The sequence below is a fragment of the Malaclemys terrapin genome, chromosome 14 (genome assembly GCF_027887155.1).
Source record: "Malaclemys terrapin pileata isolate rMalTer1 chromosome 14, rMalTer1.hap1, whole genome shotgun sequence".
NCBI lineage: Eukaryota > Metazoa > Chordata > Testudines > Emydidae > Malaclemys > Malaclemys terrapin.
Genome location: NC_071518.1, coordinates 34,612,724 through 34,639,788, shown reverse-complemented (window position 1 = coordinate 34,639,788; position 27,065 = coordinate 34,612,724). Strand labels below are relative to the sequence as shown.

Sequence of the window (27,065 nt, the reverse complement as noted above, 5' to 3'; positions counted from 1 at the left end):
CTGTGTCAGGATTGGAGCCCCAATGTGCTAGGCCCCATACCAGCAGGGTTTCCCCACTTCTCTCACATGTGAGTCTCTGGTAGTCTCCCTCCCAGCCCCGCTTCCACTGTCCCTTCCTATGTCACTCCCTTGTCTCCTAAGCAGTTCTTGTTGTGGCCAGTCTAAGTCACTTCGACCCTACTGTTCTTTGGGATCTTACTGCCACCAGGTCCATGCTGCCCTCCTGTCTTAAAGAGGGGGTGTGGGAGTGGCTCATCTGGACGCTGGCAGGCTCCCTAGGTTCTTGACATCCCCCCGGGACATGCATCAACTTGGTTCTTCCATTGGCCTGGTGACTGACCTCGCCAAAGGGGGACAGGAAGGAGCTGTTAGACACAGTCCATGAGCCTAGTGGGGGGGTGAGTTGAAGGGACAGTGTTAGGCAGTACAGAACCAAAGGAGAAGCTATGAGTGAGTGGTGGTCTTCAAAGGACTCCAGTGAAAGCAGTTCCTGTTCGTATTTCTCCAGTTCCCTTTACCGTTTGCTGCCTAAACCCAGCAGCACTTTGCTAGTGCCTGAGGCTGACACACATTTGCATTGCATTCAGCTTGCACAATGGACATAAACAGCAGAAGTAGTGAAAAGCAAGTTCGATTTTACAAGTCCTGCCATTTTTATTGTTTAATGTAGTGTTAGTAACATACCGAAGGAAGCTTGCTGGGCTGGTTTTCAAAACCTGAAGCAGAAGCCAGTTGAGGTGCTCAGGTCCTCTGAAAATTGGGCCACAGAGGTTTTAGGTTTAAATGATTTTTTTTTAACCTGATTGTCCTTTTTATACTCTCCAGAGGCTGCTCTGTTCTATCTGCTTGAGACAGACCAGCAGTTAGAAAATAGGCAATAGACACCAAGCAGAGAATAACACCAGCTCGCTTCAGAAACTTCTCTGGCTTTCTTTTGTATGACATCTAAGCAACCATCAACACAACCCAGTGCTAGATCTTGGCATGCGCCTCCACATCCAGTTTACAACCCTGGAGACAGGCAGACTTAGAGGTGCTGAATGTGGGGTCCAATCCCACTCCGCTCACTAAACCAGCCCCACCTGGATACTTACGTATAGTGTGAAAATGGCTGGTCTGTGTGTGGATCCCTGAGACTCAATAAAACCCTTTGTACTATATTAACTTCAGATGTTTGCCTTGGTCTCGCGGAAGTCAGCTTGCATCTCTAGCTACTGTTAGAACACACCTCTCACCGTATTCTTCATTCCTTGCCAAGAGTCATGCCTGGCTTCAAACGTGTGGGGAAAGGCTTTGTTGGTGCATTCAGTCCATTTTCAGAGACCCAGGTGGCTTTTCGTAAAACAAAGCCCTGTTGAAAGTCTAATTTTGGATGGTGTTTTGGACAAGTTTGTTGTCTTTCACCAAGTGTGTGTTTTTTAATTTACTCTTTGCCGTTCGTTTTGCTTGGAGAGGGAAAGTGGCAGGGCCAGTTTCTGATTCTTGTGCACATCATGCACCTTGTGGGGGAGGGGGTTAGGGCTCCAGCACTTCAGGAGAACACCGAAAGAAGCTGGCTTCATGGGAAACGTATGTTCAAACTTGTGTGCCTGACGTTACGCACCTTAAATCAATATTTAGGCACCTAAGGAAAATGGCCTCCTTTCGGAAGTTGCTGAACATCTCTGAACACCTCTTAGTTTCTGTGGGAGTTGTGGATGCTCAACAGCTCTGGAAACTGAGCCAAACTTAAGCACCTAAATATGGATTTTAGGTAGATTCACTAGCTTAAAAACTTTGAGGCACACACAGATATATATAAAATTCACTAGGTTTTGTAAATTCCTCCCTCCCACATCCCTCTTAAAACAAAAGCTAAACTTTAGAATCTCAGCTGCCTGGCAAAGTGTCGTACACTCTGCTATTGATGTGTGTGCCTTCAAACTAACAGATTCTCTTTACTTACCATAGCTACGTTCTTCCAAGCCAAAAATTGGTCTCCTTTCCTAAAGCTGCCTCCCTCAGTGCATTATCCTTACACAAGGACCTAGGGCCTCCCTTTCAGAAAAACTGGCTCCCACATTGCTTAGGAGCGGTTCTCAACCTGAGGTCCTTAGACTACCATGAGGGGGTAGAGTCCTTCCAGGTAGCCTGCAGGGCAAAATATTGACCAAGACAAATCATGGGGGCTGGGATCTTGGTCTGTTATGAAAGGCTCATCAGCCTGATCAAAGTAGGAGAGTTAGAGCCTTGGGGGGTGTTAATAGATGTGTTTTATACTGGATGACTGGATCTATTTTTTTCATGTGGGAATTTGTGATAATTACACAGGTAAGGCGATTTTTATTTTGGTATAAATTTGTATCTTGATGCTGACATTTTACAAGCATATGGACTGCTTTAAACTCAAACTGAATGAGCAACCCAGAAAGCTTTGACAAATAAAAAGGACTTTCTGGCGCTGCTACAGATAACAGCCCTAGTGTGTCTTAAGTGAAGAAATGAGACATTCTAAAGACTGGGAAAATGGAGGCCAGGAGAATGTGCCAGTTCTACCCCTGCCAGCCCTCAGGCCATGTGCGCAGTTGCTGAATGCAAGCCTTTCTCTGTCCCAGGCAGCTCTGCCAGTCTTCTAGCTGTGTTTCCCCCTCCTTTTCAGCTAGGGCCAAAACAAGACCCCTTCTGTCAAGGCAGTTCCCTAGCTCCTTCTTCTGCAAAACCCTCCTTATAATTCTGCCTCCATCATATTAGGGGGCAGGGTTTACATTGAATCCAATGGATACTCTGCCCACTACATTACAAGTGGGCTGCAGCTATGGAAACTGTGTGAGAGGAAGGAGCCAGTCTACTTCTGCATCCCAGCTTGAAGGAAAGGACAGCTGGACCCTGACTAGTTATGTGGTAAGAAATCATGAGGTAAGCTAAGCATGATTTTCTTTTGTAAGTGTGAAAAACTGCCATTAGAAAAAATTGTCTGTGGTATCCAAGACAACTAACAATGTCATCAAGTTCTTTCTCTCCTCAGAAATACAAGCGTGCATTAGTTTTACTAAACCACACACCCCATATTCATCTTGATAAGTGGACAGGCACGTTCATATACTGTCTTTTAATTGCAATAGAAATAATTGCCCAGCTATCAAACTGATCACCAGATAAAGCTTTTCTGTGCGGTTCATAAATAAATGGATATGGCACGTTTACCAACCTCGTGTGATGGTTTTACAGCCAAGACTGGGACTGATTTCCAGTCTCTGCAGAACTACCGTACATTTCATCAATGTTTTTTGTGTGAACACTTTATACGTAAGGTATTTATTCCCAAAACTGCCAGCATATCACAGAAACAGATCCCCAGTTGACAATTCTCCTGAAAGTACATTATTATAAGGTCCCTTTCTAACCAAGAGATAACACATCACTTCACTTCATCAGTAAGCACTACAGCGCATCAATCGAGGTTACCGGACTCCCTCCCCTCCAACTGTGCTGCATAGTGAAAGTTAGAATTGACACCATGGTACAGCAAATGGAAAAACAAAAAAACCTGGTACTGTGCACTGTCCTGCAGCTGAGAAAGGCACCTATGGGATAGGCCCCAAACCAGGAAAAACAGCCCTCTGCAGGACAGCCCTTACACATCGGCTTAAAGTCAGTGGGACTTAAGCACATTCTTAAGTTCTCTCCTCAATAAGGATGGATTTAAGTACACCTCTACCCCGATATAACACAAATTTGGATATAACACGGTAAAGCAGTGCTCCAGGGGTGGTGGGGCTGCGCTCTCCGGTGGATCAAAGCAAGTTCGATATAACGTGGTTTCACCTATAATGTGGTAAGATTTTTTGGCTCCCGAGGACAGCGTTATATCGGGTAGAGGTGTATATGCTTAAGGCTGAAAAGTATTTAGGGGTCTCACTCTCATTGATTTCAAAGAGAGTTAGGTGCCTAAATTAACAATCATAGTTTCAGCTTTTCAGCTGTGCATCTGGGCCTATAACTTCCTGGATCAAAAGGCCTTTCCTAATCCTCTTTAAGAGATTCACTTCCTACTTGTGCTGGCCAGTAAGTACTTATTTTTAAAGTTACCTGTGATCAGAAAATAAAATGTTTCAAGTGCTAAAATGCTGTCCAGGCTGTGTTGAATCAAGCAATACAGTGATCCTCTCCAAAAGTGTAAATGCTTATTCAAAAACTTTGAATGATAAATTGAATGTCACCTAATGGCAGAAAGTTGTTTGCTTGTGTTTTGCTGCAATGTCCTGAAGAGCTTTTATTTCAAAGGCTTTGTGTCTGAAGGGTATTTTTTTCCCCCAGTGTCTGAAAAGGCCCAGCTCCTTCTCATATTTGACTGCATTCAATACACAAAAGGCCTGAATCTCTATAAACTAGTCCTGTATGTCAGTAATTTCTTCCAGATCAAAGAACACAATGAGAGACACATGGGGCAGAAGTATGCATTTGCCATTGCTCTGTTCATCAGCGGAGGTCTGAAATGGAGGATCTGGACCATCAAGGTGAGAAGATGATCAGCTGTTGTCAGATGATTTTCAGCTTCCATTGACTGTAAATCAATTTATAACATGAAACTTTTTATCCTCACCTTCAAGGCCGTTCACAGCTCTGACCCTTCCTACTACCTGCAGGTCTCTGATCATGTTGCCCCCTCACCCATCCTCTGGTCTGCTGGCAAAGCCCGCTTCCAATTTTGTCTCCTCTCCTTCTCCCATTCTGCATGGAGCCCCCTCCCTGAATTAATCCATAATGCCACTGCCCTCTTCTCCTTCAAGACCCATCTCCGCTGTAACACCTCCAAGGTGCCAGCCGATGGTGGTTTGGTTCGTGCATCAGTTGGGGAGAGCTGATTTTCTTTACTTTAGCTAGTGCACAATTTGGTGGTTCTTGCTGGCTCTCAGTAATCCCAGACCTATGTAGCAATGGGTTTTTTTTTTATCTTCACAACGCTTGTCCTCATCTCCCACCCTACCCTGCTCCTTTTATGGTCACTTATCATGTTAAGTCTCAAATTAGATGTTAAGCTCTTTGGGGCTGTCTTTTACTGTGTGTTTGTGTGTGTGTTTGTATAGCACAATAGTCCTAACTGGGGGTATTTAAGCTCTACTGCGATACTAATAAATAATAATAAATTAAATCTAGTTTTGTGAATTACTTGGAATAAGGTTAAGGGAAAAAATCCTACTGCATATAGTTTGTGCAGATGTGGAATTCTGGCAAATGTCGTCTGCAATAGGGTGGCCTTGTCTCCTAATAGTTTACACGAGACGCGCTAAATCAGCGTGTTGGGTTGCAACCACGCAAGGTTCTTCTGAGCTTGGTTCATCACCTACTTCTGCCATGCTTAGCCTGCTTTATCAGAAGGCTGCTGTCCGTCATTGCTTCAGTTTTTTTCCTCTTCCATTGGAAAGGCTTCTTCACCTGCTTCTTCTGGGTGCAGGAAAGCCGTGGGCTGTGAAGCAGATTCCACATTAGCCAGATTTCGGCTACTTTTAGACTGTGGACTACCATGAGATCTTTGTAAAAGCAGGGGTCAAACGTCTGCAGGTGCGGGGCAGCTGAGGGTTTCACGATGCCAAACGTCTTGAATCCTTCATGCAAAACAGGTTTGAGATTGATTCTCTGCAAGCACATGCCCAAAAAGACATCGTCAATGGGGAAGAGCTCCACCTCTTTGCAAGCCTGGAAGAGCTTTTTCATGGTGCTGCTGGACAATAAGAAGCCCCCTCCCCCTGCATAGAGTGGGTATGTGCCTAGCCCGTACATCGTTTCTGGGATGTAGTATTTACTTTTCTGTACCCGGATTGGGTGAGCATTGTAGATGATGTCCCCAACAAAGAGGTCTTCTGCAGGGTCATGTCTCTCGAGGAAGTCAATGATGTTCTCCACATTGACAAAAACATCAGCATCCCCTTTAAAAATGAACTTCACACTAGAACAAAACTCGTCAGCCCAGTTCAGGAAGTGGATCTCTTTCAGGGTCAGATTGAAGAAAGTATCCAGAAAGTCCCAGAGTAAAATGTCCTGATACATCAGACTCTCCTGGTGGACAAGAATCTCCCATGTTGCAAGTGCTGTCTTATTCTTTGGTATTCCCAGGAGGAAAACTCTTTGAACCTGCACCCCGTTCACCAAACCCTCCCTACCCCAGGTCTTACGGACGATCTCGCGTCTGTCAAAGTCCTCAACCACCGATTTGATGGCTATAAGCAGGAAGGGACCTCCGGGTGTTTTCAGGCATTTCTTGGGCTGGTTAATGAGAAGATCAAAGTTCCGATTGTCCTTGTTTAGAAGGTAGCGCTTGAAGTCAAAGGCAGAATGAGTCAGAGGTGGTGAAGTGGTAGTTTGGGTCTTTTTACTTGCCACCTCTGCATCTTTAGCAATAGCAATGATTCTGGGTCGGCCAAATGTCACCTCCGCTTGAGGATGCCACTTGGGGGCTTCGGGGTCTGGGAAGATCTTCTGCGTTGGTGAAGGTTTCTTGTGCATTTGCTCCCTGTTTCCTGTTGGGGAAGTACGCTCCAACTGGGAATAGAGTAAAGAGCAAAGCACTACCACCAGGAAAAGGGTGCAGATCGCATCCCCTTTGAGCCGAACTCTCATTGTCTCCACACTTCTTGTAAGGAGTGTTAAAAGCTGTGCTTGGTGAGCTGTTCAAAACCCATGTCCATCTGCAAATAAACACATTGTACATTAGTGCAGAGCATTTAACATCTTCAAGGAACTCTGGTAAAAAATAATTTAATAATCACAAGACACCCAGGAGGGAGGTATTAATATTCTTGTTTCACCAATGGCAATGCGGGGACCCATTAAGTGCTTTACCAAGAGCTAGACAGCAAACCAGTAACGGAGCTAGGAGTTGAACTCAGGAGGGCCTGACTTCCAGTCATTTGCTCTGACCTCTAGACCATGTTGCTGTTCAAGTTATCTATGGGAAACCCAACTTCTTCTTAAAACCTCTCCGCTGATACATGATTGATTCACCCCCTCTCCAAAACCACAAAAGATCCCACCATTGTGTCCTAGAAGAACATAGAGCAAAACTATGATCAAAACCATTCTTCTTGTCTCATATAAATAAAACCCTTGATAAGAACTAAAGAAGCCATTTAATATTAAGTCTCCTTCAAGTCATTCAAAAGCAAAGACACAAATCTGGCAGCTGAAGGCAGCTTGAAGGCTTCAGCCCTGGGTGATAGGGTTTAGATTTTGGCTTCGGCCCCAGTCCCAGCAAGTCTAACGCCAGCCCTGGCGACCCCATTAAAACAGAGTCGTGACCCACTCTGAGGTCCCAACCCACAGTTTGAGAACCGCTGTTCTATTCAGTTAGATTAGTAACTAAACTGCAAGAAGAAAAATAAGAGTTACAAGGATGCAGAAAGCAATATCTAAATATAGTCGAGGGAAAGAATTGGTCACGTGTCTATAGCTGGAACAGACACAGATCCTTTTTCACCACAGTACACGTAGCCACATTGTTTCCCACAGCAGCTAAATAACTAAGTGGAACAGAAGAAATTGACGACGAGAGTTGTTCCAACTATTCTTAGGAGCAATTGGTTCCCTTTCTCCCCAGAGAAGGGTGTATCTATTTATTTAAGCCCTACACACTCAGAGGGAAGTGGTGATCAGAATCTGAGAACTATCTACACCAGTGGAATTTTTTTTAAAAGATCATTATGATTGATACACATTCTCACACACACAATATTAAAATATCTGATTACAAATCCCATAGTTGCCATAATTTACATTCATAGATTTTTAAGGCCAGAAGGTACCATTATGAATGATCATCTAGTCTGACCTTCTGCTTAACCAAAAATTGATGCCTGTGGGATCCCTCTAGAAACACACCCGCTCAATGATGATTCCCCATTTAACATTATATTTTGAGACCTCTCAGTTAGCCAGTTCTTAGTCCGTTTAGTGTGTGCCATGTTAATTTTGTCTCATTCTAGTTCCTTAATCAGAATGTTGTGCATACCAAGTCAAATGTCTTACTGAAGTCTATTACATCAACATTATTATCTTTATCAACCAAACTTGTAAGCTGAGCAAAAATAAACGTCAATTTCGTTTGACAAGATTTATTTTCCATACACCCAAGTTGATTGGCATTAATTATATTACCCTCTTTTCATCCTTTACTAATCAAATCCTGGATCAGCCATTCCATTATTTTGCCCGGGATTGATGCCAGGCTGACAAGTCATCCCATCTACTCTTTTTAAATATTGTCACAAAATTAGCTTTTTTCCAGTCCTCTAGAACTTCAAAAGTGTTCCAGAGTTATTAAAAATCCACATTAACTGTCCATCGGTGCTCCTCAGCCTGCTCTCTTAAAACTCTTTGATGCAAGTTATCCAAACCTACTCATTTAAAAATGTCACTTTAAGAGTTGGTGTTTAAAATCCTCCTTAGTTACAGTTGGAATTGAGATTATTCAATCATCATCATCCTATATATATACATCCTCTGGCTTTTTCCCAAATACAGACCAGAAATATTTATTGACCACGTCTGTCGTATCTCTATTGTGGTTGATTAGTCTACTATTTCCATCTAGTAATGGACAACTACTATTGTTATGGTTCCTTTTGTTCCTGATATACTTAAAAACTCCATAGCTTTGCTGGCCATAGAGGTCGCCTTGTGTCCTTTTGCTTCCCTTATCAATTTTCTACGGATTCTAGCTTCTATTTCTATTCACTGCTATCAGCATCCCCTTTTTTATTGTCATACATTGTTTTTTTAATTGCTGATTTAACTTTCCCTCCTAGTCAGGCTGTTTGTTGGTTTGTTTTTAAACAAGTATAGCCTTCCTTCTTGGTTGGGGCTTTTTGGAAATTTAGTGAAGTGTTCTGACGCTGTTCCCAGTTATCATTCATATTTTTCTGTTTCAATTTTTTCTGCCAGCTAATTTGACTCCAATGTTTTCAGCTTTCTGAAACTGGCCCCTCTGGAGCCCCAAGTGTGTGTGTGTGTGTGTGTGTGTGTGTGTGTGTGTATATATATATATTAATATATATTAATTACAGGTTGGGACTTTATTCTGTTTGCACATAAGAAATGTAATCAAGTCATGATCGCATGCACCTAGTTCTATGATCAATTTCTCTGTCATGAGGAGGTCCAATATAGAGCATTAAGGAAATAGTCATCTATAATGTTTAGCAATTCAAAGGATGTTTTAGTACTGGCAACATGAGACTTCCAGCATATGTCACTCAGTTTGAATTTCACTCAGTAATTCTCGCATCAAGCCCCAGCTTTCTCACAGGCCCTCCGAGGAGTGGATGGGGCTGTTCTTAAGTGGTTCTGTTCCCTTTCTGTCAGAGAGATCTCGGGGATTTGGAGGAAGTTATTTTTCTTCCCCAAGAGTGCTCTCATGTTAGGGTGCCAGTGGTTCCACCATATCACCCCTCTCATTCAAAGAGGTGCCATTAGCCTTCAGTGAGACGGCGTGAGCTATGGTGCCTGCAGTATGCTGAAGACAACCCAGGTCTTCATCTACATCTCCTCTGACCCAGTGAAAGCCAGTCAAGCACTTTGTCTGTCTGGAGATCACAGCATGCATGAGAATTATCTGGCTGAGGCTCAAACCAAATACATCTGAGGCGGTATTGGTGGGTAGGAGGTGTGGGAGAGCTGATATTTGTCCCTTGACAGGATGTGCACCTGCATTTGGTCAATCAATACACAATCCAGGGTCGGGCAAGATCTCCAGCTACTGTGTGTAGAACAGGTGGTATTTGCAGTGACCAGCATGGGTTTGGGTTTTTTCATCTATGTCTGGCTTTGAAGTTATGCCCTTTTCTGTTGTGTGTAGACCTCCCGTCCCTCATCCATGCCTTTATTACCTTGCAACTAGACGTCTGCAATGTGCTCTGTGTGGGGCGAAATCTGAAATACAATTGGAATGAAAGCATAGTTTATACACACCATACATAATATACAGGATATCCACTTCAGCTGTCTTCTAATGGCATGAGCAGTGTGAATGTGGCAAGAGGTGGCTTTTCTATTCCTGATAATTAGCACAGGATTCCCTTTAGGTACAAGACCTCATTTTCTTTTAAGTTTATCACCCTGTCACTGGTGATCTCACTGTCAACGTGTTACTCTAGTGCTCTGAGGTCTGCACTGGCTGCCTCTGGGTTTGCAGGGACAGTTTAAGGTGCTGGTGCTGACTTATAAGCCTCGAAGGCCCAGATTTTTGAAGGTGCTTAGGCATTGCTACCCATTTTAAAAGGGAGTTAGGCTCCAAAGTGCCTAAACCCTATTGACTGCCAATGGGATTTAAGCTCCAAAACTACTGACTTTAGAATGAGTTAAGGCTGTTCAGTGCCTTTCCGGATTGGTCCTTCTATGAGAAAATCCAAGCTATATTGGCAAGTGATTACGTATCTCAGATCAAGTTAAAAGCCGGCTGTGTTTTTCATAAAATCCCGTCTCCTTCCCCAGTTGAGAGAGGATTTTTTTTTCTTTTGTGTAAATGTCTGATCTTACATCAGCTTTCAGATTCCAGATGCTAATGAAGGACTTGGATAAAAAAAACTGGCTCTTTACTGCATTTAATTTTATCAACTAGGACTTGGAATAAAATGTGTGTGTGTCATGAAGCTAGAAATTTCCATGACTTACAGATTTATCCTGCCAAAACTGTGGAGTCTGGCAATAGAATCCTTGTGAAGGAGCCAAAAAAAAATCTTGGATTGTTCCATGCATGGGCTGATGGCCCAATCCCTCTGTGTTTTCATTTACTGAAGGAAAGGACTCTGAGATACAGCAATATAATGCTCAAATAAAACCGATTAATGCTGAATATAAACTTCTAATTTAAAAGGAATTGCTAGCCCTGATCCTATATCAAATGATATGGACCTTTGTGTTAATGTTGGATATTTTTACAGCACTCATCCTGGCCTTGGCTATTAGCCAGGAGTCAGCTCTGTTTGAATTTGTCAGTGTGGGAAAAGCTCTCTAGGTCCTGTTACTGATCTTGGCCAACAAGATGCTGAAGAGTCCTGCAGATCCCTTTATATTTCTTGAGTATTCATCACCACTCAGCATCAGAAAAACTAGGGGGATATCAAAGCAACAGAAAAGCCTTACCCCTTGGTGCACAAGCCTGCAGCAAGAGCGTGGCTGTGGGGTAACGGACTTAATAGTACGATGTGCTTCCATGTTGGAAGAGCAGGTTTTGCTATCCGGGTCCAGCTTCTCACTCCTGGGACTAGCTGAAACTGGTAGGTTCAAGCTATGACAGTAGGGATGGTTTTGTATCACTCAGGCTGCTCTGCCAGCAAAACCAGACCCCCCCCCCCAGCCCTCTATGGCTAGCTGGAAAAGCTAGAGAAGCCTGAGGGTCCATTGCCAAGCTCTGCCCAGTCAGATTTCTTGCAACCCCCCTCCCCGCAGTGAATGTGAAATCTTGAAATAGATGGTTGGGGGTCCCACCAGACAGGCTGTTGGATCTGCAGCCACCCCTACCACTGCTGTGAAAAAGGACGGGCAAGGGATACCTCCTAGCCTTCCCTCTTGCTGCCCCTCAGGTGGCATTGGAAGAGAATCAGCAGATCTGGTGTAGAATTTCTTGATGGCGTCACAGGACATTTGTTTAAATGGTGTGGGGTTGGCCGTATTTCCTGCAACCAGGGAAGTGTGTTGCCTATCAGGGGTGAAATCTTAGCCGCCCACCCCCCTTTCCCCCAGCCAAATCAATGACAAAACTCTCATTGACTTCAGTGGGGCCCAGATTTCACTCTGGGAGCACAAACTCGGGATGTGACCTTCAGGTCGGATGGTTTACGACAACTGCTGGGGAGAGTTGCTTTTCTCACCAGAGCCAGCAATGAGGCCAGCAGCTTGTTGGCAAAAGGCATAGATGGCAATGGAGACCTGGGCATGTGGAGTTGAGGGGGAGGACTGTACAGGTGATCTCAGAAGCTCTACCATTCCTTTAGCTCAAATGATGCAAGAAGCCACAGGATTGCAGAGGTGAACCAGTAGCTGGGAGGGGTGACAGAGCATCGAGCTTCCCCTGAGATGCAAGGGGGCTGGATGAGTTACGTGGCCTCTGCTTGAATAGCAGTGAAATCAGTCTCCGGGACATCTAGCCAGCTTTGCTTGCTTGAGGGACAGAGAGTTAGGGTAGTTGGAGATGACTATAGAACACAACAGTTAACCCCAGTGCAAAGAGAGAACAGGAAAAACCATCTAAGTGTTTGTATCGGGCATTTTAAAGAGCTGAGAATGGAGAGGGACGTGCACGAAGAATGATGAAGATAGAAGAAATTGAAATAATAGAAATCATAGAGATGTGGGGCTGGAAGGGACCTTGAGAAGTCAAGTCCAGTCCCTGTGCTGAGGCAGGACCAAGTAAACCTAGATCAGTGGTTCTCAACCAGGGGTACGTCAACTCATCTAGATATTTGACTAGTTTTACAACAGGCTCCAGAAAAAGCACCAGCGAAGTCAGTACAAACTAAAATTTCACACAGACGATGGCTTATTTATACTGCTCTATATACTATACACCGAGATGTAAGTACAATATTTATATCCCAATCGATTTATGTTATAATTATATGGTAAAAATGAGAAAGACAAGCAATTTTTCAGTGATAGTGTGGCTGTGACATTTCTGTGTTTTTGTGTCTGATTTTGTAAGCAAGTAGTTTTGAAGTGAGGTGTAATTTGGGGGTATGCAAAGACAAATCAGACTCCTGAAAGGGGTACAGTAGTCTGGAAAAGTGGAGAGCCACTGACAGGCCATCCCTGACATGTGTTTGTCCAACCTGTTCTTAAAAAGATCAATGATTCCACCTCCCTTGGAAGCCTATTCCAGAGCTTAACTACCCTTAGAGTTGGAAAGTTTTTCCTAATATCAAACCTAAATCTCCCTGGCCGCAGATTAAGCCCATTACTTCTTGTCCTACCTTCAGTGGGCATGGAGAACAATTGATCAGAGTCCCCTTTATAACAGTCCTTAACATACCTGAAGACTTATCAGGTCCCCCTCAGTCATCCTTTTCTCAAGACTAAACATGCCCATTTTTTAACGCTTTCCTCATAGGTCAGGTTCTCTAAACCCTTTTATCATTTCTGCTGGTCTCCGCTGGACTCTCCAAAATGTCCACATCTTTTCCCAAGTGTGGCACTCAGAAAGGACACAGTACTCCAGCTGAGGCCTCACCAGTGCTGAATACAGCAGGACAATTACCTCCCAAGTCTTACATACAACACTGCTACTAATGCACCCTGGAATGATATTAGCCTGTTTCACAACTGCATTACATTGTTGACTAGTATTCAATATGTGATCCACTGTCCTCCCCAAATCCTTTTTCAGCAGTACTACCACCTGGCCAGCTCTTCCCTATTTTGTAGTGGTGCATTTGATTTTTCCTTCCTAAGTGAAGTACTTTGCATTTATCTTTATTTAATTTCATCTGGTTTAATTCAGACCAATTCTCCAATGTATCAAAGTTGTTTTGAATTCTAATCCTGTTCACCAAAGTGTCTGCAACCTCTACCAGCTTGGTGTTATTGGCAAATTTTATAAGCAAACTCTCCACTCCATTACCCAAGTCATTAAAGAAAATATTGACTAGTACCCGACTCAGGACTGACCCCTGCAAGACGCCACTAGATACATCCTTCCAATTGGACAGCGAACCATTGATATCCACTCTTTGAGTACGGTCTTGCAACCAGTTGTGCACCCACCTTATAGTGAATTAAGCTGGACCACGTTTCCTTACTTTGCTTATGAGAACGTCCTATGAGACTGTCAAAAGCCTTACTAAAATAAAGATACATCTGCTTCCTACTTATCCACTAGGCCAGGAACCCTTTCAAAGAAGGAAATTAGGTTGGCTTGGCAGGATTTGTTCTTGACAAGTCCGTGCTGGCTATTCCTTATCACGCTATTATCCTCTATCTGCTTACAAACTGATTGTTTAATAATTTTTTCCAGTATCTTTCCAGGTATTGAAGTTAGGTTGACTGGTCTATAATTCCCAAGGTCCTCTTTGTTCCCTGTTTTTAAAGATAGGTGCTATGTTTGCCCTTCTCCTGTCCTCTGGGACCTCACCCATCCTCAATTATTTCTTGAAGATAATTACGAATGATTTGGAGATGGCTCCAGCTAGTTCCTTAATTACCCTAGGATGAATTTCACCAGACCCTGCAACTTGAATACATCTAACTTATCTAAACATTCCTTAACCTGCTCTTTTCCTTATAGAGGAGGCTTCTCTTTTAACCCTCACGTACTCCCTACTGAGCCCATCCTAGTCTCCTCTGAGTCTCCAAAGCCTCTGGTCGTGGTGGGAGTGCTGTACTCCGATATCTCCCTGGATCCACGGCAAAGCTCTGCAGTGCCTCTGATTGTCAGCTTCTTTCTCCCCCTACTTGGGATAGAGGAAAGTGTTGTAGGTCAAATGGAGGCACTGGGCCCCATAGTCACCAAGACACTAATTCTGTGGAGAGAGCTAGAACTTGCACTGCAGGCCCAGAATAAGCACCTGGAAAACCACACCAGACTTACTGCAACCGCAGGGAGTCTGTGGGTATGTGTTAGAACGATACCGGCCCGCTTGCCGGCTATGAAGCTGCTGTCTAGGAAGTCAGAGTTGTTTGTAAAGGTTTCTCTTGGCAGGTGATTTGTATGAATTACCTAGTTGATTCAGCTGTGTTCCCAATTACACAGAGGCTACAGTCACCTACCCTTCACTGCTAGGCCCTCCAACAAGGAAAAGAATATGCTGCCCTGATGCATATTGTATACATCTGCACAGGGGCAGATTAGCCCTGGGCTTCCAGCAGGCCGGAAAGCGTGCTGCTAAGGACAGTGATGTGCAGTGGCTTTAGGAAGGGACCACTGCTGTTTTGGTGGGTCCTAGGCCCTGGTGAGTCTTAATTTCCTTCTAAAATGTCTAAACAAAGCATGCATTGTTTTACAGCATATTAAACTGTGAGAGAATCAGACTGCATTGTCTGTTGTAGCAATCCATTAAAACCAGCCAGAAATGCATCCGCTGGTTAGTCTCGTTCCCCTTAAGCAGCAAAGCAAAAAGCAGAACGCATGAGAGTCTGTCCCTCCAGGACAAAGGGGTGGAAGAAAGTAACCCTCCTTCTCAAAGAACGGAAATAGCAATAGGAGGAATTACTTCAAGCAAGTTAATAAACACCCCTGGCCAGATCCAGATGTGTAGCTGAGTTGTACTCTGCGGTGACTTTGTGCACTGGATGCGTGGCCTGAACTGATGGTCCTGTAGAGTTCTATACTGCACCCACCTGTGCAGGAAGTGAGCACCTATAGATTCTGGGTGCGGAAGGATTTCAGTGTGAGGCTCACAGCATGCAGCAAGATTCCCATGCAAAAAATTAAAAGAACCCCTAGAGCTGTCAATCGCCCGCCAGGCTGCACTGAACCGTTACACTTTTAAATGCATTGTGCAATCTTTCCCTTGAAATGCCGATTCATTTCACTGTACGGGGACTCAGGAACCTTGGGTTCTAGTCCTGGCTCTACCACAGATCTGCTGGATGACCCTGAGCAAGTCGTGTGCCCACTCTGTGTTTCACTTTCCCCCACTTGTAAAATGGGGATAACGAGAATTATCTGCCTGTTAAAGCAGGTTGAGAATTCAAGTGCTGATTATTGTTTTGTTCACCAGTTTGTGTTTGCTTTAAAAGGGACCTTCCAGCTGTTAAAAGGATTGCAGGTTTCTCTCGTCTCAGCGCAGCAACCTGTGAGCTCTTTTGGAACTTCTGCTAAAACGCTGTTCTGAAACTCTCTAGCAATTCTGGTTCCGTTCACTGACACTCCCTAGATTTCTTTCAAAGGTAGATGAGGAGAGAAAAGAGGAAGCTTAATCTTTTTCCAGGGACAGAATGCCTCCTTTCACAGCGCGACTGCAGAGCAGGATCCGAGCCCATTCGACGCTGGAACCAACTCGCCCACCACTCAAAGTGAAGATCTGGAAAAGGCTCCATGGTAAGCTTTCTGGGCCAAACCCACTTCATATTATAGACTTTAAGGTCAGAAGGGACCATTATGATTGTCTAGTCTGACATCCTGCACAACGCAGGCCACAGAATCTCACCCACCCACTCCTGTAACAAACCCCTAACCTATGTCTGAGCTGTTGAAGTCCTTAAATCATGGTTTAAAGACTTCAAGGTGCAGAGAATCCTCCAGCAAGTGACCCGTGCCCCACGCCCCCAGGGCCTCTGCCAATCTGCCCTGGAGGAAAATTCCTTCCCGACCCCAAATATGGTGATCAGCTAAACCCTGAGCATGTGGGCAAGACTCACCAGCCAGACACCCAGGAAAGAATTCTCTATAGTAACTCAGATCCCATCTAACATCCCATCACAGGCCATTGGGCATATTTACCGCTAATAGTCAAAGATCAATTAATTGCCAAAATTAGGCTATCCCATCATACCATCCCCTCCATAAACTTATCAAGCTTAGTCTTGAAGCCAGATATGTCTTTTGCCGTCACTACTACCCTTGGAAAGCTGTTCCAGAAATTCACTCCTCTGATGGTTAGAAACCTTTGTCTAATTTCAAGTCTAAACTTCCTGATGGCCAGTTTATATCCATTTGTTCTTGTGTCCACACTAGTACTGAGCTTAAATAATTCCTCTCCCTCCCTGGTATTTATCCCTCTGATGTATTTAAAGAGAGCAATCATATCTCCCCTCAGCCTTCTTTTGATTAGGCTAAACAAGCCAAGCTCTTTGAGTCTCCTTTCATAAGACAGGTTTTCCATTCCTCAGATCATCCTAGTAGTCCTTCTCTGTACCTGTTCCCGTTTGAATTCATCCTTCTTAAACGTGGGAGACCAGAACTGCACACAGTATTCCAGATGAGGTCTCACCAGTGCCTTGTGTAACGGTACTAACACCTCCTTATCTCTACTGGAAATATGCCGCCTGATGCATCCCAAGACGCATTAGCTTTTTTCACAGCCATATCACATTGGCGGCTCATAATCATCCTGTGATCAACCAATACTCCGAGGTCCTTCTCCTCCTCTGTTACTTCCAACTGATGAATCCCCAGCTTATAACAAAAATTCTTGTTATTAATCCCTAAATGCATGACCTTGCACTTTTCACTATTAAATTTCATCCTATTACTATTACTCCAGTTTAACAAGGTCATCCAGATCTTCCTGTAGGATATCCCGGTCCTTCTCTGTATTGGCAATACCTCCCAGCTTCGTCATCCGCAAACTTTATTAGCACACTCCCACTTTTTGTGCCAAGGTCAGTAATAAAAAGAATAAATAAGATTGGTCCCAAAACCGATCCCTGAGGAACTCCACTAATAACCTCCCTCCAGCCTGACAGTTCACCTTTCAGTATGACCCATTGTTGTCTCCCCTTTAACCAGTTCCTTATCCACCTTTCAGTTTTCATATTGATCCCCATCTTTTCCAATTTAACTAATAATTCCCCATGTGGAACCGTATGAAATGCCTTACTGAAATCTAGGTAAATTAGATCCACTGCATTTCCTTTGTCTAAAAAATCTGTTACCTTCTCAAAGAAGGAGATCAGGTTGGTTTGGCACGATCTACCTTTTGTAAAACCAGGTTGTATTTTGTCCCAATTACCATTGATCTCAATGTCCTTAACTACTTTCTCCTTCAAATTTTTTTCCAAGACCTTGCATGCTACAGATGTCAAACTAACAGGCCTGTAGTTACCTGGATCACTTTTCCCCCCCCTTTCTTAAAAATAGGAACTGTGTTAGCAATTCTCCAGTCATACGGTACAACCTCTGAGTTTACAGAGTCATTAAAAATTCTTGCTAATGGACTTGCAATTTCATGTGCCAGGTCCCTTAATAGTCTTGGATGAAGATTATCTGGGCCCCCCGATTTAGTCTCATTAAGCTGTTTGAGTTTGGCTTCTACCGCAGATGTGGTAATCTCTACCTCCATATCCTCATTCCCATTTGTCATCCTACAATTATCCCTAAGCACCTCATTAGCCTCATTAAAGACTGAGGCAAAGTATTTGTTTAGATATTGGCCTAGATTATCCTTAACCTCCACTCCATCCTCAGTGTTTAGCGGTCCCACTTCTTCTTTCTTTGTTTTTTTCTTATTTATATGGCTATAGAACCTTTTACTATTGGTTTTAATTCCCGTTGCAAGGTCCAACTCTACATGGCTTTTGGCCTTTCTCACTTTATCCCTACATGTTCTGACCTCAAGGTAGCTTTCCTTGTTGATCCCTCCCATCTTCCACTCCTTGTAGGCTTTCTGCTTTTTCTTAATCACCTCTGTGAGATGCTTGGTCTACAACTCCTGCCTATGAATTTTTTTCCCTTTCTTGGAATGCAGGTTTCTGATAGTTTCTGCAACTTTGACTTGAAGTAATTCCAGGCCTCCTCCACCTTTAGATCCACAAGTTCTTCAGTCCACTTCCCTAACTCATTTCCTTAATTTTTTTAAGTTAACCCTTTTGAAATCAAAAACCCTAGTCACAGATCTATTTTTGTTTATCCTTCCATTTAGTTTGAACTGAATTAGCTCATGATTGCTCAAACCAAGGTTGTCCCCTACAACCGTTTCTTCTATGAGGTCTTCACTACTCACCAAAACCAAATCTAAAATGGCATCCCCTCTTGTTGGTTCAGCAACTACTTGGTGACGAAATCCATCAGCTATTGCATCCAGGAAAATCTGAGCTCTATTATTATTACTACCCTGTTTCCCCGAAAATAAGACAGTGTCTTATATTAATTTTTGCTCCCAAAGATGCGCTAGGTCTTATTTTCAGGGGATGTCTTATTTTTCAGAAATGAAAAATGCCTTATTATCGGTGGATGCCTTATTATCGGGGAGGTCTTATTATCAGGGGGATGCCTTATATTACAACGAGAGGCAAAACTGTAAGTAGGCCTTATTTTCGGAGGATGTCTTATTTTCGGGGAAACAGGGTAGCACTTGTCCTCCAGTCTATATCTGGGAAGTTAAGGTCTCCCATGATCACACAATTCCAATTAGTATTTACTTCATTAAAAAGGTTTCTATCCATATCCAAATCGGATCCCGGTTGTCTGTAGCACACCCAAGCACTATCCCAGGGGAGGCTCTAGTAGCTTTCTTCCCCAATGTGATTTTTGCCCAGACAGACTCTGTATTATCCATTCCATTCCTTCTTATTTCTTTACAGTCTACCTCATCATTGATATACAATGCTACTCCAGCACCTTTGCCTTTATTTCTGTCTTTCCTAAACAGCACTTAGCCTTCAATACCTATACTCCAGTCATGACTACAATTCCACCATGTTTCTGTTATCCCTATAATATCGGGTTATATTGGGCCCAAATCTGTTTAAAACAAACAAAATCGTCCTACAAATAAGGAACAACAGAGACCAACGTAGATTTTTATTGTGAACTGGAAGCCAGAGACTTTTTTTTTTTTTTTTTTTTTAAAGCAAAGAATCAGGTTTTTTTTATTTCCAGGAAGATACTGTCTCTCTAGCCTCCCCAAGGGTCAGAGAGCTCAGTTCTGTGCCCTGCTAACCTGTGTGTGAGCAGACTGTGATCAGACACAGCATACTAGGACTAGGTTCCAGAAAGCTTCTAGCCCTTTTCAAGTGGGTGAAATAACATGGGGGAAGGATGGCAGGATGCTGCATCCAAGAGAGACATGATAAGCTCCCCTCCAGTTGTGCTGCATCCTCTGCTGGAAGGGAGAGAGGAGAGCGCGGTGGTGCTAATGTGTTGGCACAAGCATGTGTCAAAGCAGTGTCTGCTCTGTCCCTAGGCATCCTGTAACAGTGGCCTCTGCTTTGCTCTACACCACCTGGCCAGGATTCAGTCTCTCAGTCCCATACCTTCCTGAGTGCAGAGCCTGTTTACTCAGACTGTGAGCAATCTCGCCTGATGTGACTCTTGGACAGGTTTCAAGTCATGCTTTATTTGCAGAGTATGAGAGATTTGGGGGGTTTGGAAAAGTTCCATGCAGGAGCCAGTCTCATTGGTTTTAAAACAGCAGGTTATTAAATTTTCCTTCCACCAACATCACATCCTCCCTTCCCTCCACTCAGAATAACTAAACAGATAAAAGCCTTGCCAGAAATAAGACCAAGCCATGGAACTATGCAACATTTCCCAGAACAGGCTGGGAAGCTCTGGAGCCAGAGATTCTAAGGCCAGAAGGGACCGTTGTGGTGATTTAGTCTGACCTCCTGTATAACACAGGCCATAGAGCTTCCCCAAAATAATTCCTAGAGCAGAGCTTTTAAGGAAACCTCCCATCTTGATTTCAAAATTATCAGGGATGGAGAATCCACCATGACCCTTGGTAAATTGCTCCAATGGTTAATTACTCTCACTGTTAAAAATTTACACCTTTATTTCCAGTCTGAATTTTCCTAGCTTCAACTTCCAGCCATGAGGATCAAGCCATACCTTTATTGGCTCCATTGAAGAGCCAGGAGTGCCGCCAGCTTTTCTGCTGCCCTAGGTGGCGGAAGGTCCCGCCCTGAAATGCCACCCCCGACAGAGGCAGCGGAAGGTCCCGCTGCCGAAATACCACTGCGGTTGCTGCCCTCCAAATTGTAGCGCCCTAGGCGACTGCCTAGGTCGCCTAATGGGTTGTGCCGGCCCCGTGAAGAGCCCATTATTTAATTATTAGTTCCTCATGCAGGTATTCATGGATGTAATCAAATCACCCCTTCACCTTGTCTTTGTTAAGCTAAATAGATTGAACTCCTTGAGTCTCACTATAAAGCATGTTTTCTAATCCGTTAATCATTCTCATGGGTTTCTTCTGAACCCTCTCCAATTTATCAATATCCTTCTTGAATTGTGGACCCCAGAACTGGATACAGTATTCCAGAAGTGGTTGTACCAGTGCCAGATATAGAAGTAAAATAACCTCTCTACTCCTACTTGAGAGTCTCCTGTTTATGCCTCCTGGGATCACATTCGTTCTTTTGGCCATAGCATCACTGATTAGCCCCCATGATCCCCAAATCTTTTTCTGAGTCACTGCTTCACAGGATAGAGTCCCTCATTCTGTTTCCAAATGTATGTTTACATTTAGCCATATTAAGATGCATATTGTTTGCTCGCGCCCAGTTTACCAAGCGATCTAGACCGCTCTGAATCAGTGACCTTTCCTCTTCGTTATTTACCACCCCTCCCCCAATTTTGTGTAATCTGCAAACTTTATCAGTAATGATTTTGTTTTCTTTCAGGTCATTGATAAAGGTGTTAAATAGCATAGGGCCAAGACCTATCCTGTGGGACACTGTCAGACCACCTCATCAGCCCTGTCACAGGCCTTTATAGTCCCCACCCAACCTCGGTTTCCCCATCAACCATTGCTTCAATTCTTACCAGCAATGCCCCACAGATGGCGCTGTTCTTCGCAAGTCTTTGTACCTCCATACCCAAACATCCCCTCAGAGAAAATCTTTGGGCTCCTTAGTCCTATTAGGACAGATAAGAACCCAGGAGGGTATTCCCTTGTAACCTAGTAGACAGACTTTTCATGCCATGGATGAACATAGCCATCCCATGGATCAACATAGCCATCCTTTCCCTTGCATTTCCAGTCTGAGGAAAGCACCATGGCTTGGTTGAGGGAGCAACCTGAGAAGAAAAGAAAAGAAAACCATTCCCTCAAAAACTCCTTCCTCAACTATGTATCACTCACCTTCTGGGGAGCAGATCAGTATAACTATGTCCTGTACCTTGATCCCACTCTCTGATTAGACTTAGGCCTTGTCTACACAGACAGTCGCACTGATTAAATTAGTTGTCACCCAGTAGAGACCCATGTGTGGACACATCTGTTAGGGAGCTGGTTTGGTTTAGGTTAAATAGATTCCTACTGGATTGCTAACTGACTTAAACTAAACCACAATAAGTCTGGTTTACACTGAGATAAGAGAGTCTGTAAATAGCCTGGTTCACATTGGTTTTACTACATTGTTTTTTAAATCACAGATTAGTTCCATTAGTGCAGTTTTGTCAACTGGACGAGGCCCATGTTTGGTCCCTTCAGAGCAGTTCTAGTTCTCAGCACAGTGTTAATTCTGACATGAGTAGCTGAAACGTCTTTGGCAGGAGCAAATTTTAACACACACATGCGCGCGCGCGCACACACACACTCACTACTCTCTCTCCACAAAAAAAAATATATATATATAAACTTAAATGGTCTTTTCTGCAAACTAAGCTGCTGCTCCCAAATTAAAATCACCGTAAAGCGTCCGAAGTGTTTGACAAAAATGCCAGTACGCTTTTTTTCTGGCCTTGACTCTCACATGCCAAGTCCCAGTGTTTATTGGGTTTCTTCAGACAAAGTCACAAACCTCATCAAAGTTTATAATACAAATGGCTGTGGTGCCATGAGGACTTATCTACGTGCATGAAAGGGTACCTCGGGAGGAGGTCTAATTTGAAGTTATACCATTGCAAAGCAAAGCGTTGTGGTTTGATCTCGGCTGAGTTAGGAACGAGATGCTTTGTAATACAGCCTGTTGGGAAGCCAGGCAAATGTAGTATAAAGCCCTGGCAAAGGAAGTCAGTAAACTAACTTATTAAAAAAAACAGCCTCATGAAGGTCCCTGAAGTTTATAAATCCATAAACAAACTTTGAAAATGTGCTTTTTTTAGCTGAACATGTTTAAACAGTTTTTTCCAGTAAGCCGGGGGCCTGATCCAAAGCCCCTGGAACTCAGCGGAAAGTCTGCCATTTACTTTAGTGGGCTTTGATCAGCTCCTAGCACGATGGGGGTCCTGGTCCATGAATAGATCTCATAGGTGCTACCACAATACAAATAATGAGTACTACTATAGTACTAGCCCTGGGCGCCACTATGGCAGATAGTATTGGCATTGTGCTGTTACTATTAAACCCCACGCATGAGCAGGCCAGGAGTTTTAAGCCTTCGGCCATGAAAGGAGATGTGGTTTGTCCAGGGTGACCCTTCTGCAGAGCTCTGGACCTTTAAAATGTACAACTCTTGTTATTGATATTTACTATTGGTATTGCTGTGACACCTAGAGACCCTGGGGCTAAGCACTGTATATACACAGAACAAAGAGAATGGTGCCTACCCAAAAGACCTTACAAAACCCCTGTGTGAGCTGCCTCTCACGCTAGCACACTTTAACTGATATAATCAAGATTATTGCAGGACAGGATGCTACAATTCTCATTAATTTGTCCATTGGCAATAATCCTATGAAGTGCAATTAATCCCATTAGTTTTCAAGCCGTTTTTTTCCTTTTTCTGGTGGGTCAGATTTCATCACAGAGCCTCTCATTTCACCTCTCAGTTCTATTAGTCATTCCTTTTCAATGCCACTGATACACAAATTGGATTTTGAGGAAAGCTCTCAAATGGTTTCGGAGGCTAGCTGGGTACGTTTCGGAGGCAAAGCTATCTGGCTATCGGTTTGTAGTTTCCAAATGTTGTATTCAATCAGCTTATCAAATGCAAAACCTGGAAAGCAGTTGCTGCCTCCAGAGCAGTTTTCTGATTGCAAAATATTGTAAAATAAACCCAAAATTAAATGGGGGGGAGGGGAAAACCCAAGTTGCAGCTGTTGGGCCCAACCCTGGAGCCCTGGATCTGCATTTGCTGAGGGCCCATGACTCCCACTGAAGCCACCACGATTCAGGGTGCTCACAAGGGCTTGGGCTCACACAGATCGGCCTTGTATGAGTGAGGGTTACAGGATCGGGCGCTATTTCTGTGTCTCTGACATGTGCCATTCACAGGCCTTGGTCTGTAGGGGCTATTACAGTATTTCACCACGCCCTGAGCAGCAGGTGCTGCTGGGCTGCCCCACCGCATGGGAAGGTTGAGGAGAGATTGTGCCTCTGGGACCACAACCACCTTCTCCCCCAAGTGGTCTGGGATTGCTCCATCTTTCTGCCCATAGTGTGGCTGGCCCACCCTGTGCATTAGTGCCAGACCGGGTTGTGGGGCAATTGACCCTCCTCACCTGCCTCCACAACCTTCGGGGCACCCAGTGTCCCTGGTGGCAGAGCAAGAGGGCAGGCTCAGGGCAGCCAGTCGTGGTCCAGTGCATAGGCTGATGCAGATTGGGAGGCCATGACCCTGTCCCCCACTACCCTTTTCGGGGCATCATGTGCCCTGGGGCAGGGGGCATGCTGACAGAGCAGTTCCGGTGCACTTCCAAGTACCAGCACTGCCATTCTGAAATTATGACAGGCACGTCTGCAGGCTACTGAAGAATGAGGAGTGAGAGAGAAAGGGAAAGTCCCTGGTGCTGTGAATCACCCCTTAGGGGGCCTTCCCAATCCGGCCCTTGGTGTGTAATATTAGAATAAACTCCACATCCAGCAATTATTGGCTGCTCCTTTCATCAAAGGTGGGTTGGTTTGTTTTGTTAACCTGAGATGTAAGAGAAGTCCAGGTGGTTTGCAGCATATGGCCAAGATTTTTATAAATGTCCGTGTTCGAGGTGGGTGTGTAAATCTGTCCTTAGGCTCCTACGTAGGAACAATGGTCTGAGTGTCAGACCTGCTTAGTGCCCAGCAGCTCCCGCTGAAGCCCAGAGGTGCCCAGCACTTTGGAGAATTGGGCCACTTGTCATAGCAGTTGTGACAAAGTCAGGCCGGACGGCTGCAAGAGGGTCTCTTCATACTGGGTTCTGAGAGGTGGGCGGGTGCAAGGTCCCTCCACCCCCCTCCCCAGCCTATGGGGAGGATCCGCTGAGCCTGCGACTCAAATAATTATGGGGGGCAACTGAAAAAAAATAACAGGTGTGTGGGTCAAAGTGTCAAAAGTAGGGAACCTGACGGGGACACCGAGCAGAGAACCCTGGAGCGTGCCCACTGCTTCCCAAAGTTGTCAAGGGAGCCAGTGGACGCTGCCCAGAGGAACTCTGCCTGGATACGTGAGCGGAGAGAAGAACGGAAGTAGGCCACACAGTTGCAGAGAACCCCCTCAGCCAACCTCCTCTCCCTGGTGTTATAGATGGCCACTTTGGCCATCGTTAAGAGGAAGTTGACGAGGAGGTCCCATGACTTTGTGGGGCCATGGACAGGGTGTGCATATATAAGAAGATGCGGGGAGAAGAGCAGCCAAAAAACGTCAAAGGAGGTCTAGGAGCCGGAATAGGGGCTGCAGTCTGGCACACTCAAGAGAGGCGTACGCCAGGGTCTCCCTCATGCTGCAAAAGGGCCAAGTATCGGGAAGGGACGCGAACCGCGGCAGGTACATGCCCGTGCTCACAGCACAGCTCCATGTAGGAGCCGCCAACCGATATCCCTGGCGGGCCATAGGGCCAAGGTGGAATATAGGCTGGCCCACCGGGGTTCTTCACCCTCAACAGATGACATTAGGTCCCGCCATTTAGTGTCGGGGTGGGACACAAGGGGAGGAAATGCAAGAGGGTCTGGGAAGGCCGAGATGTTAGCCCTGGAATGTTAAAGGCCCCCTGAGAAGGGGTTATCTCAGGTCAGTTAGGGACCCCTGAATGCAATTAAGGGCTGCCTGAGGCCTTTAAAATCCCCTCCTCTGGGCAGAGAAAAGAGGAAGAGACAGAGACAAGCAGCTGCCAGGCTAGAGGCGGCAGGGAAATAAGTTACTCCAGGCTGAGAGGCTGTGCTCCTTCCATAGGGGAAACAGCCAAACCTGAATGCCTGCTAGGGGAAGGGCTGACACCCCAGGGCAACCAACAGGATGACACCCTGCACCAGCGAGCAGGCAGCGAAAGGTACCCCCTGGGGTTTTGTGTTTGAGACTGTTTCCTTTTTGTTTGGTGGAGGGTCACCCCTTAGGCCAACCCTCAGGGACCAAGGAAGCACAGAAGGAGGGAGGCAAACCCTGTCCTGAGTGGGGCTGATTACCCCAGGCCCACCATCGCCAGGGGCAGAAGTGCTAAGTCTGGCGAAACGAAGGAGGTGCCTTGCCACACAGCTTAATATGGAATTAGGAGCCTGCCTTTAGCTTCCTGTTTTTGAAAACTTTGACCCACATGCCCCCTAAGCTCCAGAATAATGCTACAGCGTTTATAGTATAGTGAACATAAGTGTATGGGTGTTCTTGATACTCAAAATAAGAGACATCTGCTAAACCTCTGTTTCTCCCCCAACAATCTGCATCACTTGCTTTCTTTCCTTCTCCCTCTTTCCCCGATCACCCATGAAATGATAAATCTGGCTTCTTTTGATGATCTGCCATTGGCGAACAGCAACTAAAATTCATTTAAAGTTCTCGCATTAGCATCTTCCATAACGATCTACAATGCTATTACAGTTTGTGATGCGAATATTGCAATGTCCCTAAATAGATATATAATAGTACTTTACTCTGGGAGTATGCCCCATCATTTTGAATGGGATGGTCATGAAGTAAAATACAGTGTGAGTAAGAGTATCACAGTCTGACAAAAAAGCTGTTTAAATGGTCACATGTGACGTTCTGTTAAATTCTAATGAAATCTAGATACATTTACAATGATACAGTTTGCAAAATTATGTGTACATGGATTGAGCTCCAAAGATTGCACCACTGAAACTCTGATAAAGAGGGCTGCATAAAAATTGTGAGTGCAACCCAAAAAAGAGGGTCTTGTAAGCATAACATGCCCATATTTTTACACGATTACATTTGGAATGTAACAGCCCTTCTTGCAACTCTAAGACTCCCCATAAAGAAGACCTAACGTCTTGCATAAAAAACAACATCTAAAAACATGCAAAGATGCTGCTATTGTGAAGTAAAGCACAAGCCTATATGCAAAGCTGGCCAGAGACCGTTCATTTTAACTGGCTCTGGTACATATTAAATCACAGTAAAATGAGCTGCATAGTTTCTTTTATGAAGAACAAAAAACTGTAGGATTGACTAAAATAAAAGCTTGACTATAAGAGAGTCTCCAGTTCGCGTTGCCTTTAGTATAACATGTCCCCCTGATCAAACATAAATACGAGATACTTACATCCAATTTGATAGTGTAGATCCTGTGTCCCCTCAGTAACGTTTCATCAGTGGGTTGCCAAGTAGGCACATCTGGAGACAGTTAG

The 27,065-nt window shown here is 44.5% G+C and overlaps 1 protein-coding gene across 2 annotated transcripts; it reads right to left on the bottom strand.

Annotated features, from left to right (window-relative positions):
* Positions 1–578: 578 nt before the first annotated feature.
* On the bottom strand, positions 579–27,065 carry B3GNT9 (UDP-GlcNAc:betaGal beta-1,3-N-acetylglucosaminyltransferase 9). Of its 2 annotated transcripts, XM_054048638.1 has the most exons (3): positions 26,981–27,040; positions 9,861–9,903; positions 579–6,665 (listed from the first exon to the last, which is right to left on the bottom strand). In XM_054048638.1, exon 3 carries the CDS (start codon positions 6,595–6,597, stop codon positions 5,320–5,322), a length of 1,278 nt encoding a protein of 425 aa, XP_053904613.1. In that variant the 5' UTR covers positions 6,598–6,665; positions 9,861–9,903; positions 26,981–27,040; the 3' UTR covers positions 579–5,319. The 2 variants fall into 2 exon arrangements, with proteins under 2 accessions (XP_053904613.1, XP_053904612.1); XM_054048637.1 differs by lacking the exon at positions 9,861–9,903 and having other exon boundaries at positions 26,981–27,065.

Bases quoted from the DNA above. Each gene is read 5' to 3' on its own strand.
- B3GNT9 (XM_054048637.1), bottom strand. From the start codon at position 6,597: ATGAGAGTTCGGCTCAAAGGGGATGCGATCTGCACCCTTTTCCTGGTG.